Source organism: Salmo trutta, chromosome 17 (assembly GCF_901001165.1).
Source record: "Salmo trutta chromosome 17, fSalTru1.1, whole genome shotgun sequence".
Lineage (NCBI taxonomy): Eukaryota > Metazoa > Chordata > Actinopteri > Salmoniformes > Salmonidae > Salmo > Salmo trutta.
Window position 1 is genome coordinate 25,730,135 of NC_042973.1, and position 13,512 is coordinate 25,743,646.

Genomic DNA, 13,512 nt, shown 5'->3' on the forward strand with positions numbered 1-13,512 from the left:
CCCACCCTCAGTGTCATGTTGTCTTCCTGTCTATGTTCAGTGCGGCAGAGGAAGTGGCCTCCCCACAGATAAATACAGGGCTGGTTGTCTGCAAACCTAAAGTCCCCCCTGCCAGGTGCCCCTTGGGCAAACTTTTGTTAGACCATTCATTCAGATGGTAAAATTTTTAAATTGTCTCTTGTGCCAGTAATAATGCTACATGTGCAAATGGTCCAGGCTAAATCAACACATAAACTGTGATAAATATGCATAGATTACTATTTGCCAAGATTATTATCAATCAATAACATTTTCAACCCATTATGTAAATTGAATTCCCATCTTCACTCATCTCAGTGCTTAAGGACCAGGCTGACTGCATCATCTGCTCTACTGTGAGAGAGCAAATGTCACTGGAGAATACTTATGAGGGTGAGTGAGAAGGGAACAGAGTTTCTCCACCTTTGATGGTGGCGTACAATGGAAATTGTATAGATTTCAGAATATATTTTAACAAGCCAAAAATCCAGAGAGAGATGGAGCAATGCAGAGAGCGAGAGACCAATATGTCCCCATTTTAATAGACAGACAGGAGTGACCCAGAGAAGTAAAGACGTGGGTCTCTGAGAAAACTGTGACATTTCTGATTTAGAGCTAGTGACAACTGTCTCTGTTTACTCGTGCTTGACAGCTTGAGCTTTGTGAGGGTTTTCTGTAGATTTGTATGTGACACAAACGTTATGTTCACAATAACCTCTGACATATCCTGTGTGCAACCCTAAATATTTCCATCAGTTTACAATTTCAGAAGTAGTATATTGAGAATTACAATCAATATCCCAAATTCACTGGCAATATTTGAATTAGCAGCACACCTTTGAACACCTTGCATTTTTATTTCAGAATCATGAATTTACTTAATGTACATATTTCCAGACATAATATGCATAACGTTAATAGCAGATGATAAAAATACACTGCCCAAGAGCCCCAATATTCACTTACCTTAGTAAATGTGATTTAAGTACTACTCTACCCACTTCTCTTCTCTGAAGATTCCTTATTTCTTGATAGCTCAAACACTTTTCTCCCTATGCACAAATTGACGTTATTTTCATGATGTCCAAAAATATCATCAGGGGAAAATAAATTGTTGTGGTTCGCCACGAGGGCAGGTCATTCTGCGCTGTGACAGTCTCCAGCCGAGTGGTGTAGTGGAGCGATACTAGTAGTCGCGCATTGCTCTGAACTCCGCCCGAATCACACGCGCTCTATTCTGTTGATAATTGCCTTCAGCAAAATGAAAATATAAATGCTCTGGTTTGGTAATACATAGACTAGGCTACATATTTTCTTAACATATAGGCTTTTTGTGTAATCAGTAATCACTCAAAGAGGGCCAAATTCTGTACATCTCAATGCCAATATGTTTGACACAGAAGTACAGTATATTACATCACATGACATAGTTGAAGGTCACCCAACTTTTTGTTGGGGTGGTGGGAGAATATGCCCCAGTGCTTTACTGAATCTGGTGCACTGCTGTCTCATTTGCCTAAACACTCTGTCAGTCTCAATTTACAATGTACAATATAGTCAACAGCTCATCATTTACATCAGTGAATATTGGTTATTTTGTCAAATAAAGAAGACCAAAAAATTATTAATTGTGTAAACATTTCAAAGGGAGATGACTGGAGGTTCTTTTTTCTTGATTTAGAATAGAACCTTATATTGTGAAATTGTATTGCCATCTAGAGGTAAGTTCAGATAAAGAAAATCACTATTTACATAGCATAGAATATGAAAAAGAAGACTTGTCTCACACTTTATTAGACCAGTGCATGTCATAATAAAACATCAAAATGGACATTACAAAAACAAGAAATGTGCCACACAAGACAAAACACAACAAGTGTAAGGAATCAGATAAAATGCACTATTGGTTAGAGCCTGTTGTATTCGGCGCACGTGACAAATAAACTTTGATTTTGATTTGAAACATGAGCAATGACAGAATTAGAATCCAGCAGTTCAAGAGAACAAATTGACTTGGTCTCACTGACCCTTTTAGTCAGATGTGAAAAATAAATAATTCTGCAAAATTTAAGCAATCAATGAATCCCAGATTCAATCTCAATACAGAAATAAATATGAGAGTGGATAGAGACAACACACGGTGTCACGTCCTGACCAGTAAAGGGGTTGTTTGTTATTGTAGTTTGGTCAGGGCGTGGCAGGGGGTGTTTGTTTAGGGTGTTTCGGGGTTGTTTGGGTTATGTTCTATGTTAGTGTATTTCTATGTTATTTCTAGTTGGTCTATTTCTATGTGGTGTTTATTGGGTTGAACTTCAATTGGAGGCAGCTGCTTCTCGTTGCCTCTGATTGAAGGTCCTATTTATAGGGGGGTTTGTTCTATGGGGGTTTGTGGGTAGTTGTTTCCTGTTTAGTGTTTGTTGCACCTGACGGGACTGTTTGGAGTCGTTTGTTTTGTATACGTGTTTATTTTGTTTTTCCTTCTTCAAATAAAAAAGATGAGTATACATTTTCCCGCTGCGTCTTGGTCCACTCCTTACGACAATCGTGACACACGGACCTTCCCAGGAAGAGGGAAAAAGGAGAGATAGAGACCAGTTCCCAGGGTTGGAATAAAGGTTCACTGCCCCCCCCCTACAAGGATCATTTTATTGTTTGTTTTGATGACCTGCTGTAATTTTAAGGAAATGTGGTCTCTAAGTGCATAAACTATTATAAAAATAAAAGTGCAAGTTGACTGTTTTGCTGCTGTTCTGCTGCCCACGGTCTTCCCTGTGGCTCAGTTGGTAGAGCATGGTGTGTACAACGCCAGGGTTGTGGGTTCGATTCACACGGGGGGCCAGTACAAAAAAAAAAATGCATGAAATGTATGCATTCACTACTGTAAGTCGCTCTGGATAAGAGCATCTGCTAAATGACTAAAATGTAAATGTAATGAGTAGATCATAGACTATGTGGAGAAGAAGTTGAGCCTCTTCTCCCTCTGTCTCAGTCTCTGGGCATCACTGGTAGAGATACTATTCCTCCACAGTCTGGTCAAACAGGGAGAGGAAAGGAGTATTACTGGCATTGTACACAACAAAGATAGTACCCAATTGCTGATTGATAGTCAGCATAAGTACATTAATACGATTGACAGAATTCAACTAAACATTTTCCAGCTAAATTTCCAAGCCACCTCTGGTCTCTTGGCCATCCTGCCCATCTTCCGAAAACGTCTGAAACCCTACCTATTCAAATATTATCTCAAATAAGACATCTCAGTCTTACCCCCCCCCAAAAAAATTTTTACTTGCACTTATCTTTTCCTACTAGCACTGACTTTGCTGATAAGTTCTTTATTGAGGAAAAATGTAATTACTACGACATGTGGTTGTCTCACCTAGCCATCTTAAAACCTGTCTGGGCTAGGGGGCAGTATTTTCACGGCCGGATGAAAAACGTACCCAATTTAAACAGGTTACTACTCTGGCCCAGAAACTAAAATATGCATATTATTAGTAGATTTGGATAGAAAACACTCTGAAGTTTCTAAAACTGTTTGAATGGTGTCTGTGAGTATAACAGAACTCATATGGCAGGCAAAAACCTGAGAAAATTCCAAGCAGGAAGTGGAAAGTCAGAATTGTATTTCTTCTTTTGATTCTCTATCGAAGCTACAGTGTCTGTGGGGTGACGTTGCACTTCCTAAGGCTTCCATTGGCTGTCTAAAGCCTTCAGAAAGTGGTTTGAGCATTTTCCTGTCACTGGGCAGATAATAGGAGCTCAGTTTCTGAGTGGACTGCCTGGCAACAAAGGGATTGGATATGCTCGGTCCCGCGAGCGCACCCCTCCTTCTTTTTCTTCTTGAATGAATATGCTATTGTCCGGTTGGAATATTATCGCAATTTTACGTTAAAAATACCAAAAAGATTTTAAACAGAGTTTGACATGCTTCTAAGTACGGTAATGGAACATTTTGACTTTTCGTCTCTCGTTCTGCGCTCATGCGTTATGCCTTTGGATAAGTGATCTGTACGCACGAACAAAACGGATGTATTTGTACATAAATATGGATTATTTCGAACAAAAACAACATTTCTTGTGGAAGTAGCAGTCCTGGGAGTGCATTCTGACGAAGATCAGCAAAGGTAAGAGAATATTTCAAATACTAATTCTGAGTTTAGGTTGCCCCGAACTTGGCGGGTGTCTGAACAGCTCACCGTGATGGCTGAGCTATGTACTCAGAATATTGAAAAATGCTATTTTAAAGCTATTTTTTTAAAGCTATTTTAAAATCTGACACAGCGGTTGCATCCAGGGGTAGTCTATCTATAATTCTTAAAATAATTGTTATATATTTTGTCAACGTTTATGATCAGTATTTTTGTAAATTGATGTGCACATTCACCGGACGTTTTGGTGGGAATACATTTTCTGAACATCACGCGCCAATGTAAAATGCTGTTTTTGGATATAAATATGAACTTTATCGAACAAAACATACATGTATTGTGTAACATAATGTCCTAGGAGTGTCATCTGATGAAGATCGTCAAAGGTTAGTGCTTCATTTAGCTGTGTTTTGGGTTTTATTGACACATGTCCTTGCTTGGAAAATGGCTGTGTGATTATTTTTGTCTATGTACTCTCCTAACATAATCTAATTTTTTGCTTTCGCTGTAAAGCCTTTTTGAAATCGGACAATGTGGTTAGATTAACGAGAAGTTTATCTTTAAAATGGTGTAAAATAGTTGTATGTTTGAGAAAGTTGAATTATGACATTTTGTTGTTTTTGAATTTCCGCCCTGACATTTCACTGGCTGTGTCCCGCAGGTGGGACGCCAGCGTCCCACCTAGCCCATAGAAGTTAATGTAATTACTACGACATGTGGTTGTCTCACCTGGCCATCTTAAGATGAATGCACTAACTAACTGTAAGTCGCTCTGAATAACAGCATCTGCTATATGAATAAAATATAAATGTACCTGATTACTTCAAGCGACGGACAAGACTGTAAGCTTCTGGCAAGTGCCTCTGCTCCAGTAGCGCTGATGCTGTTCGACTCAAGACTAAAATCAAAGACATAAAAACAATGTTCTGATTATCAGGTCTATTTAGGACAAGTCAATGTGCATAACTGTAAACTGAACACTCACTCAAGTCTCCTTAGCTTCTGGCATTGTGGTAAAACTTCAGAAAGCTTCACTGCGACATCATCTCCACAACCATTCCACGCAAAACTGACACAATTAACAGGGAGTGAAAGAGAGAGTAAATTAATTTGGTAAAATTGGTCATGAACATGAGAACCAGAAGAATAAAGCTCTTTGCTGCCTGTATACGGTCCTCCTGACACTGTGGCCCTGCCCTTACCTGACATCCTCTGCACAGACACAGTAAGCCAAGTTGGCAGCTAGACCAGTGAGCTCTGAAGTCCCTATGGAGGTCAAGCTGAAAGACAACAAGTACATTAACAGCTAACCTCTCCTCTGCATTCCCCAAGATTGAGCAGAGAATGCACAGTCTGTATGTAGCAGATTACATTGGGTATCTTACTGTATCTTTGTCAAATACTTCATGAAGATCAGAGCATTGGAGATACTGACAGATCCTTCTCTACCAATCGGGTTCTCTGAGAGACTTTTCGCAAAAACACAACGGTGAACATAAACAAGGGTTAGGGTTGCAGTTACATTGCAATAGATGCATAAAATCAATAAATAAACTTAACACAATCCAGGCCAAACAAAAAAACTGATGGGAATAGACTTACTCTAGAACCCTGAGGTGAGTGAGAGTGGGCAGAACTTGTCCCATCTTGGCAGCACAGGCTAGGCTGAGTTTATTTCTGGACAGACTGAGATATAATGTAATGGGTCAGGCGGTGCATAGTTTGCAGTCAAAATTCTAACCTATTATTTTTGTCCATTTTGAAAGCTCATTAGAAATAGGGAACTATGTATAGATATTTGGAACTTGGCCTTACTGGAGTACCTCCAGTTCTGTGCAGTTAGCCAGGACCTGGACCAGCCTCTCTCCTGCTTGGTCACCAATATAGTTATCTGACAGGCTAACACACAAAGATAAAGAAGTTAAATGACGTCCCAGTCTGTGTGTTTTATACAGAAATCTGGGTCAACACTCTCCTCTTCTAATGATTGAGAGAGAAACAGGTTCACTTCATATCATAGCTCATAATATCAATATGTTTCATCAGTATGTTTCCTCTGAACCAGTTCAGGAAGTAGAATAAGCTGAACTTTGTGAGGACAATATAATAAAGGTGTGTCTTTACAAACCAATCAGCACTTTGAACCGTCTTTATACAGTGCATTCGGAAAGTATTCAGACCCCTTGACTTTTTGTTACATTTGTTACGTTACAGCCTTATTCTAAATTGGATTAAATCGTTTTTTTTCTCATCAATCCACACACAATACCCCATAATGACATATCAAAAATAGTTTTTTTATACATTTTAGCAAATTTAATACAAATGAAGAACAGAAATACCTTATTTACATAAGTATTCAGACTCTTTCCTATGCGACTCGAACTTGAGCTCAAGTGCATCCTGTTTCCATTGATCATCCTTGAGATGTTTCTACAACTTGATTAGAGTCCATCTGTGGTGAATTCAATTGATTGGACATGATTTAGAAAGGCACACACTTGTCTATATAAGGTCCCACAGTTGACAGTGCATGTCAGAGCAAAAACCAAACCATGAGGTCAAAGGAATTGTCCGTAAAGCTTGTGTCGAGGCACAGATCTGGGGAAGGATACCAAAACATTTCTGCAGCATTGAAGGTCCACAAGAACACAGTGGCCTCCATCATTCTTAAATGGAATAAGTTTGGAACAACCAAGACTCTTCCTAGAGTTGGCCACCGTGCCAAACTGAGCAATCGGTGGAGAAGGGCCTTGGTCAGGGAGGTGACCAAGAACCCGATGGTCACTCTGACAGAGCTCCAGAATTCCTCTGTGGAGATGGGAGAACCTTCCAGAAGGACAATCATCTCTACAGCACTCCACCAAGCAGGCCTTTATGGTAGAGTGGCCAGACGGAAGCCACTCCTCAGTAAAAGGCACATGACAGCCCGCTTAGAGTACGCCAAAAGACACCTAAAGGACTCTCACCATAAGAAACAAGATTCTCTGGCCTGAATGCCAAGGGTCACGTCTGGAGAAACCTGGCACCATCCCTATGGTGAAGCATGGTGGTGGCAGCATCAAGCTGTGGGGACTAGTCAGGATCGAGGGAAAGATGAACAGAGCAAAGTACAGAGAGATCCTTGATGAAAACCTGCTCCAGAGTGCTCAGGACCTCAGACTGGGGCGAAGGTTCACCTTCCAACAGGACAATGACCCTAAGCACACAGCCAAGACAATGCAGGAGTGGCTTCAGGACAAGTCTCTGAATGTCCTTGAGTGGCCCAGCCAGAGCTTGGACTTTAACCGGATCGAACATCTCTGGAGAGACCTGAACATTTAAAAAACATATATTTTTTATTTCACCTTTATTTAACCAGGTAGGCCAGTTGAGAACAAGTTCTCATTTACAAATGCGACCTGGCCAAGATAAAGCAAGGCAGTGCGACAAAAATTACAACAGAGTTACACATAAACAAACGTCAAGTCAATAACACAATAGAAAAATCTATGTACAGTGTGTGCAAATGTAGAAGAATGGTTGTGCAGCGACGCTCCCCATCCAGTCTGACAGAGTTTGAGGGGATCTGCAGAGTAGAATGGGAGAAACTCCCCAAATACAGGTGTGCCAAGCTTGTAGCGTCATACCCAAGAAGACTCTAGGCTGTAATCGCTTCCAAAGGTGCTTCAACAAAATACTGAGTAAAGGGTCTGAATACTTATGTAAATGTGATATTGCTTTGTCATTATGGGGTATTGTGTGTAGATTGATGAGGGGGAAAAAACTATTGAATTCATTTTAGAATAAGGCTGTAACGTAACAAAATGTGGAAAAAGTCAAGGGGTCTGAATACTTTCCGAATACACTGTACCTCTTTCATGATGACAAATTTAAAACGTCTGCCTTAATCCTAAACACACCAAAGTTGTACCCATGAAGCACATTGGAATAATACTTGGTACTTTGACAGGTTCTAACATTGGATCATTTGACAGATTGCTGATGCATGTCTCAGCTTAATTTGACACATTCAATTATGTTGACTATTTTTTGTCCAAGTCTGTTCCCTAGCCATTCCTCCAGCTCAATAATCCCTGGACCCTACCTGATCTTCCTCAGGCCTGTCCAGGTGGGCAGGTGTTTGATAAGCTCCTCCACTCCTTTATCTGACATCCTCATCCCCTCCAACCTGCAGGCCAGATACACATTGACAATACCACATCAGAAGTGATGGCTAGTTCATGCAGAAGTCAGATACTACTTGACATGCGTGTTATCATTATTCTACTCACTCAATCTCCTCCATTGCTCTGAGCCCCTCCAGAGAGGCCAGTGGGACCAGTGTGGTCCCCTCCCCTGGGGATCCAGTCACCATGGTTACTTTCCTATTCAGACTACGGACAGATCACAAATCATTGGCAAAGATAACACTCTACAACACATTGTCTCAGGCATGGCAAAGCCCACTACATTCTCTATCAGAAAGCTCTACTCACTTTAGCCTCTTCAAGGAGGTCATATCATGGAGCCCCTGTGCCAAGGAGACTGTGCTCTCTTGATCCAGCTGTGCAGAGTCAAGGCTGTGGACAGGATACAGGTATTTAGCTCATACCCTTACCCCAGGACACACAGTATATCATAGGAGTAGCTGTCAGTCATGGTGGTCATGCTGTGCTGCAGTGGGAGGTCAGAGTTGGTGAGGGAATCTCAAGAGTGAAAGTTTTTTACCTGATCCCCTCCAGAGAGAGACACTGTCCAAGCCCGTTGACCAGGTCCAATGCTCCTGCCGCTGTCCAACCAGAGCACAGGGACAGACTGGGGGACAGAGGGATCAGCATTAGTATTGTTGTGTCACTGGCCAGGTGGGTGAATACAGGTAGAGAAACAAAGCGTGTCAGTTATTACTTGATTGTTCTGATATTTGGTAGATTCTGGAGTGTTCTGGTCAGAACTACAGCTCCTCTGTCACTGATCACATGACCAGAAAAACTAAGGGGGAGAGAGTGGTGAAAGGTCAGAGTCAGGGCCAGAAACAAAACAAGTAGGTATAGAGAGAATTGACAATCACTTACTTCAAGCTCTCAATGCTTTTAGCCTGCAACAACCCCTCGGCAAGGAGCAATACCACATCTTCAGATGTTTCTTTTGATTCAACACTACAGAAAAATATTAACATGTTTATATTTTTCATGTGCAGCCTAAGATATTCATCTTTGGCCAACAAAACCCATGTAAAGCACTTCCAACCCCCAAATTCATAACAGCATAAGCCTCACCAGAGTTTCCTCAGACTAACTAAGGATGGTAGGACAGAGCAGAGAAACTCTGCTCCCACTCTACCGATGCTGTTGTGTGACAAACTAGAGGAAAATAAGAAATAGGTATAACTTAATACAACTAAATGAAATTAGACATTACAAACACTTTAACTACTTCCAAAGTAGTCCTAGGTCCCTTCTCGCAGATACTTACTCTAGGTCCTGCAGCAGAGGGCATCTCTGGAGCACAGTCTGCAGAGACACTAGGTGGTGCCCTTGTACTGCACAGTCTACTAGGCTGAAACACAAGAGGCAGGAACATATGGAGAATATGCAGTCACCAATTCTGAGCCATCTTACACACATTCCTGTTGATGTAGGAATAACAGAGGAAGCTGCTTTCACCTGATGGTCACGGTAGACAGAGAGCTAGCCATGTCTGCAGAATCACCACTGAAACACAAATAAAGCCAGCTCAGTTAAAACAGAAAGAGCTGTTATCTTTATCTTCACATCTAAAAAATATTTTGCAAATAGACAACGAAAATGTATTTCAGCTTTACCTGGTAGGAGTGTGATTTGTGCATTTTTCCAAAGTAATGTGTACAGTGGTGTGGTTTACCCTGCAAAATAAGTTCACACATACATTATGAATGTCATGTTCTATTTTACTATACTTCTAAATATTACCCCAAAGCCAACACGAATTATCACCTGATCGTGTGTATGTTGGGGTTCAGGTTCAAGCAGCAGGAGACCAGGTTAACAGCTGCTTCTGCTGTGATCCACGTCTCCTCAATACTGATGGGAAATACACACAGCCTGTTAACCTGAATCATACACACTCACACAAGAGATCCCACACACAAATGCTATTCCCATATCCTCCTCACCTGATACAGCATTGGACATGACCACACCTCAGCTGCTTCACCAAATCTTCAATCACCTGAACATTAAGTCCGTTGTTTCTTATACTGAAGGGAAAAAGTCAGTAACTTCACTTCCTATAACTTGCAGAGTCAATCACCGGTGTGTGTGTGTGTATATGTGTGTGTGTGTGTGCGTGCGGGCGGGCTCACTCCAGGGTGTGTAATGAGGACAGGGTAGTCAGGCTGTTCTGTAGAGCCAAGAGGCCTTCTCTCTGCATGGTGTTACAGGATAACCTACATACACAAGAGAAAACAGTGTTCCCCAGAATCATACAGGAATAATATACTATAAAGTGTTGGTCTCATGTTTCATGAGCTGAAATAAAAGATCCCAGAATTTTTTCATACACACACAAAAAGCTTATTTCTCTCAAATTCTTTGCACATTTTTTTTACATCCCTGTTAGTGAGCATTTCTCCTTTGCCAAGATAATCCATCCACCTAACAGATGTGGCATATCAAGAAGCAGATTAAACAGCATGATCACTACATTTGAGCGCCTTGTGCTGGGGACAATAAAAATCCATTCTAAAATGTGCAGTTTTGTCACACAACACAATGCCACAGATGTCTGAAGTTTTGAGCATGCAATTGACATGCTGACTGCAGGAATGCCTACCAGAGCTGTTGCCAGAGAATTGAATGTCCATTTCTCTACCATAAGCCGCTTCCAACTTAGTTTTAGATAATTTGTGAATTTGTCAGATTTCCTTATAAACTGTAACTCAATCAAATAGCTGAAATTGTTGCATGTTGCGTTTAAATTTTTGTTCAGTATATTATCATCCTTCTACTGCCAGTCATGCTGCACTTCTATGATTCTTTCAAATTCAGTGGTGTTATTTGAAGTTTTTCAAATTTGATGAGTTTCAGGTTCATTATCTCAAAGGTCAAGCAGTTTTCCCAGTCCCATTCTCACCTCAGTTTGACCAACTGAGCAGCACAGCTCTTCAGAATCTCTGCTAGTCTCTGCAGATGGTCAGCCCCAAAATGACACTCTCTCAGACTGAAGGGTCCAGGGAACATGAAGCAGAAAAAGAAGGTGAGAGACTGAAGCTGTGGGGAGATGGATTTCATGTCTATGAGTTATATGGGAGAGGTTTGATATCATTTATACTGGCAATCCTTTCAGTTTTGATATGTTATTTTTCTGAGAACAAAATAACAATGCTTCCTGTTTGCCTAGCTAAATGAGTTTACAGTATGGTATTTGTGTTGTCACTTCAATTTATGAGCAGAAAGTAGCCTTTTTGTTGTCTTACCTCAGAGTTTTGCCACAGTCACTGTCCTGTTCAAAGCGGATGAGCGACCTCTTCTCAGTTCCCAAACTACAAACAGACAAAACAATACACAGACTTACAGCACAAACTATATGGCAGGGGTCCCCAGTTACATTCAGCTGCGGGATGATTTTTCCTTGAGCGGATGGTCGGGGGGCCGGAACATAGTTATAAATAATTTGTACAAATTGACCGCAATAATCTAAATCAAATCAAATCAAATTGTATTTGTCACATGCGCCGAATGCAACAGGTGTAGACCTTACAGTGAAATGCTTACTTACAAGCCCTTAACCAGCAATGCAGTTTTAAGAAAAATAAGTGTTAAAGTATTTACTCAAATAAACTGAAGTAAAAATTAAATAAATCAAATAGCAATAAATAAGGAGCAACAATAAAATAACAGTAGCGAGGCTATATACAGGGGGTACCGGTACAGAGTCAATGTGCGGGGGCACCGGTTAGTCGAGGTAATGTAGGTAATATGTACATGTAGGTAGAGGTAAAGTGACTATGCATGGATAATGAACAGAGTAGCTGCAGTGCAAAAATGGGGGTAGCGGGGGTGAACAATTCGAATAGTCATTTGATTAGCTGTTCAGGAGTCTTATGGAGCTCTTATGGCATTTTTTACCTAGACTTGGTGCTCCAGTACCGCTTGCCGTGCGGTAGCAGAGAGAACAGTCTATGACTAGGGTGACTGGTGTCTCTAACATTTTTATGGGCCTTCCTCTGACACCGCCTGGTATAGAGGTCCTGGATTGCAGGAAGCTTGGCCCCAGTGATGTACTGGGCCGTACGCACTACCCTCTGTAGTGCCTTGCGGTCGAAGGCTGAGCAGTTGCCATACCAGGCGGTGATGCAACCAGTCAGGATGCTCTCGATGGTGCAGCTGTAGAACTTTTTGAGGATCTGAGGACCCATGCCAAATCATTTAAGTCTCCTGAGGGGGAATAGGAGTTGTCGTGCCCTCTTCACAACTGTCTTGGTGTGTTTGGACCATGATAGTTTGTTGGTGATGTGGACACCAAGGAACTTGAAGCGCTCAATCTGATCCACTACAGCCCCGTAGTCCACAATCATCACCTTTGTCTTGATCACGTTGAGAGAGAGGTTGTTGGCCTGGCACCACGCTGCTAGGTCTCTGACCTACTCCCTACAGGCTGTCTCATCGTTGTCGGTGATCAGGCCTACCACTATTGTGTCGTCTGCAAACGTAATGATGGTGTTGGAGTTGTGCTTGGCCATGCAGTGAACAGGGAGTACAGGAATGGACTGAGCATGCACCCCTGAGGGGCCCCCGTGTTGAGGATCAGCGTGGCAGATGTGGTGTTACCTACCCTTACCCCCTGGGGGTAGCCAGTCAGGCAGTCCACAATTCAGTTGCAGAGGGAGGTGTTCAGTCCCAGAGTCCTTAGCTTAGTGATGAGCTTTGCGGGCGCTATGGTGTTGAACTCTGAGCTGTAGTCAATGAATAGTATTCTCATGTAGGTGTTCCTTTTTTCCAGGTAGGCTCATGTCACTGGGCAGCTCGCGGCTGTGCTTCCCTTTGTAGTCCATAATAGTTTGCAATCCCTGCCACATCCGACGAGCTTCGGAGCCGGTGTGGTACGATTCAATCTTAGTCCTGTATTGACGCTTTGCCTGTTTGAGGGTTTGTCTGAGGGCATAGCGGGATTTCTTATAAGCATCCGGGTTAGAGTCCTGCTTCTTGAAAGCGGTAGCTCTACCCTTTAGCTCAATGCGGATGCTGCCTGTAATCCATGGCTTCTGGTTGGGGTATGTATGTACGGTCACTGTGAGGATGACGTCATCGATGCACTTATTGATGAAGCCAGTGACTCATGTGGTGTACTCCTCAATGCCCTCGGAAGAATCCCGGAACATATT

The 13,512-nt window shown here is 41.9% G+C and overlaps 2 protein-coding genes across 4 annotated transcripts in view; both read right to left on the minus strand.

The window, feature by feature from the left end:
* Positions 1–1,245, minus strand: part of LOC115151935 (copine-2) — a 40,688-nt gene extending 39,443 nt beyond the window's left edge. The window contains exon 1 of the mRNA XM_029696298.1: positions 985–1,245. The gene's annotated coding sequence lies outside the window, so the exon portion shown is untranslated. The remainder of the gene's footprint in view (positions 1–984) is intronic.
* Positions 1,246–2,673: 1,428 nt separating this feature from the next.
* The window catches only part of LOC115151934 (protein NLRC5), a 32,041-nt gene continuing 21,202 nt past the window's right edge, over positions 2,674–13,512 (minus strand). For 2 of the 3 annotated variants that reach the window (XM_029696297.1, XM_029696296.1), the window contains exons 26-47: positions 11,605–11,670; positions 11,262–11,348; positions 10,492–10,575; positions 10,303–10,386; positions 10,124–10,210; positions 9,973–10,032; positions 9,815–9,862; positions 9,624–9,707; positions 9,428–9,511; positions 9,224–9,307; positions 9,057–9,140; positions 8,880–8,966; positions 8,648–8,731; positions 8,444–8,545; positions 8,257–8,340; positions 5,985–6,068; positions 5,772–5,855; positions 5,555–5,638; positions 5,372–5,449; positions 5,155–5,238; positions 4,984–5,067; positions 2,674–3,047 (exon numbers count right to left, since the gene is read on the minus strand). In XM_029696297.1, coding sequence (XP_029552157.1) covers positions 2,966–3,047; positions 4,984–5,067; positions 5,155–5,238; positions 5,372–5,449; positions 5,555–5,638; positions 5,772–5,855; positions 5,985–6,068; positions 8,257–8,340; positions 8,444–8,545; positions 8,648–8,731; positions 8,880–8,966; positions 9,057–9,140; positions 9,224–9,307; positions 9,428–9,511; positions 9,624–9,707; positions 9,815–9,862; positions 9,973–10,032; positions 10,124–10,210; positions 10,303–10,386; positions 10,492–10,575; positions 11,262–11,348; positions 11,605–11,670 — 1,789 coding nt within the window. In that variant the 3' untranslated portion in view covers positions 2,674–2,965. Of the gene's footprint in view, positions 3,048–4,983; positions 5,068–5,154; positions 5,239–5,371; positions 5,450–5,554; positions 5,639–5,771; positions 5,856–5,984; positions 6,069–8,256; positions 8,341–8,443; positions 8,546–8,647; positions 8,732–8,879; positions 8,967–9,056; positions 9,141–9,223; positions 9,308–9,427; positions 9,512–9,623; positions 9,708–9,814; positions 9,863–9,972; positions 10,033–10,123; positions 10,211–10,302; positions 10,387–10,491; positions 10,576–11,261; positions 11,349–11,604; positions 11,671–13,512 lie in introns of those variants that run through there. The other variant, XR_003867392.1, reaches the window with a different exon arrangement.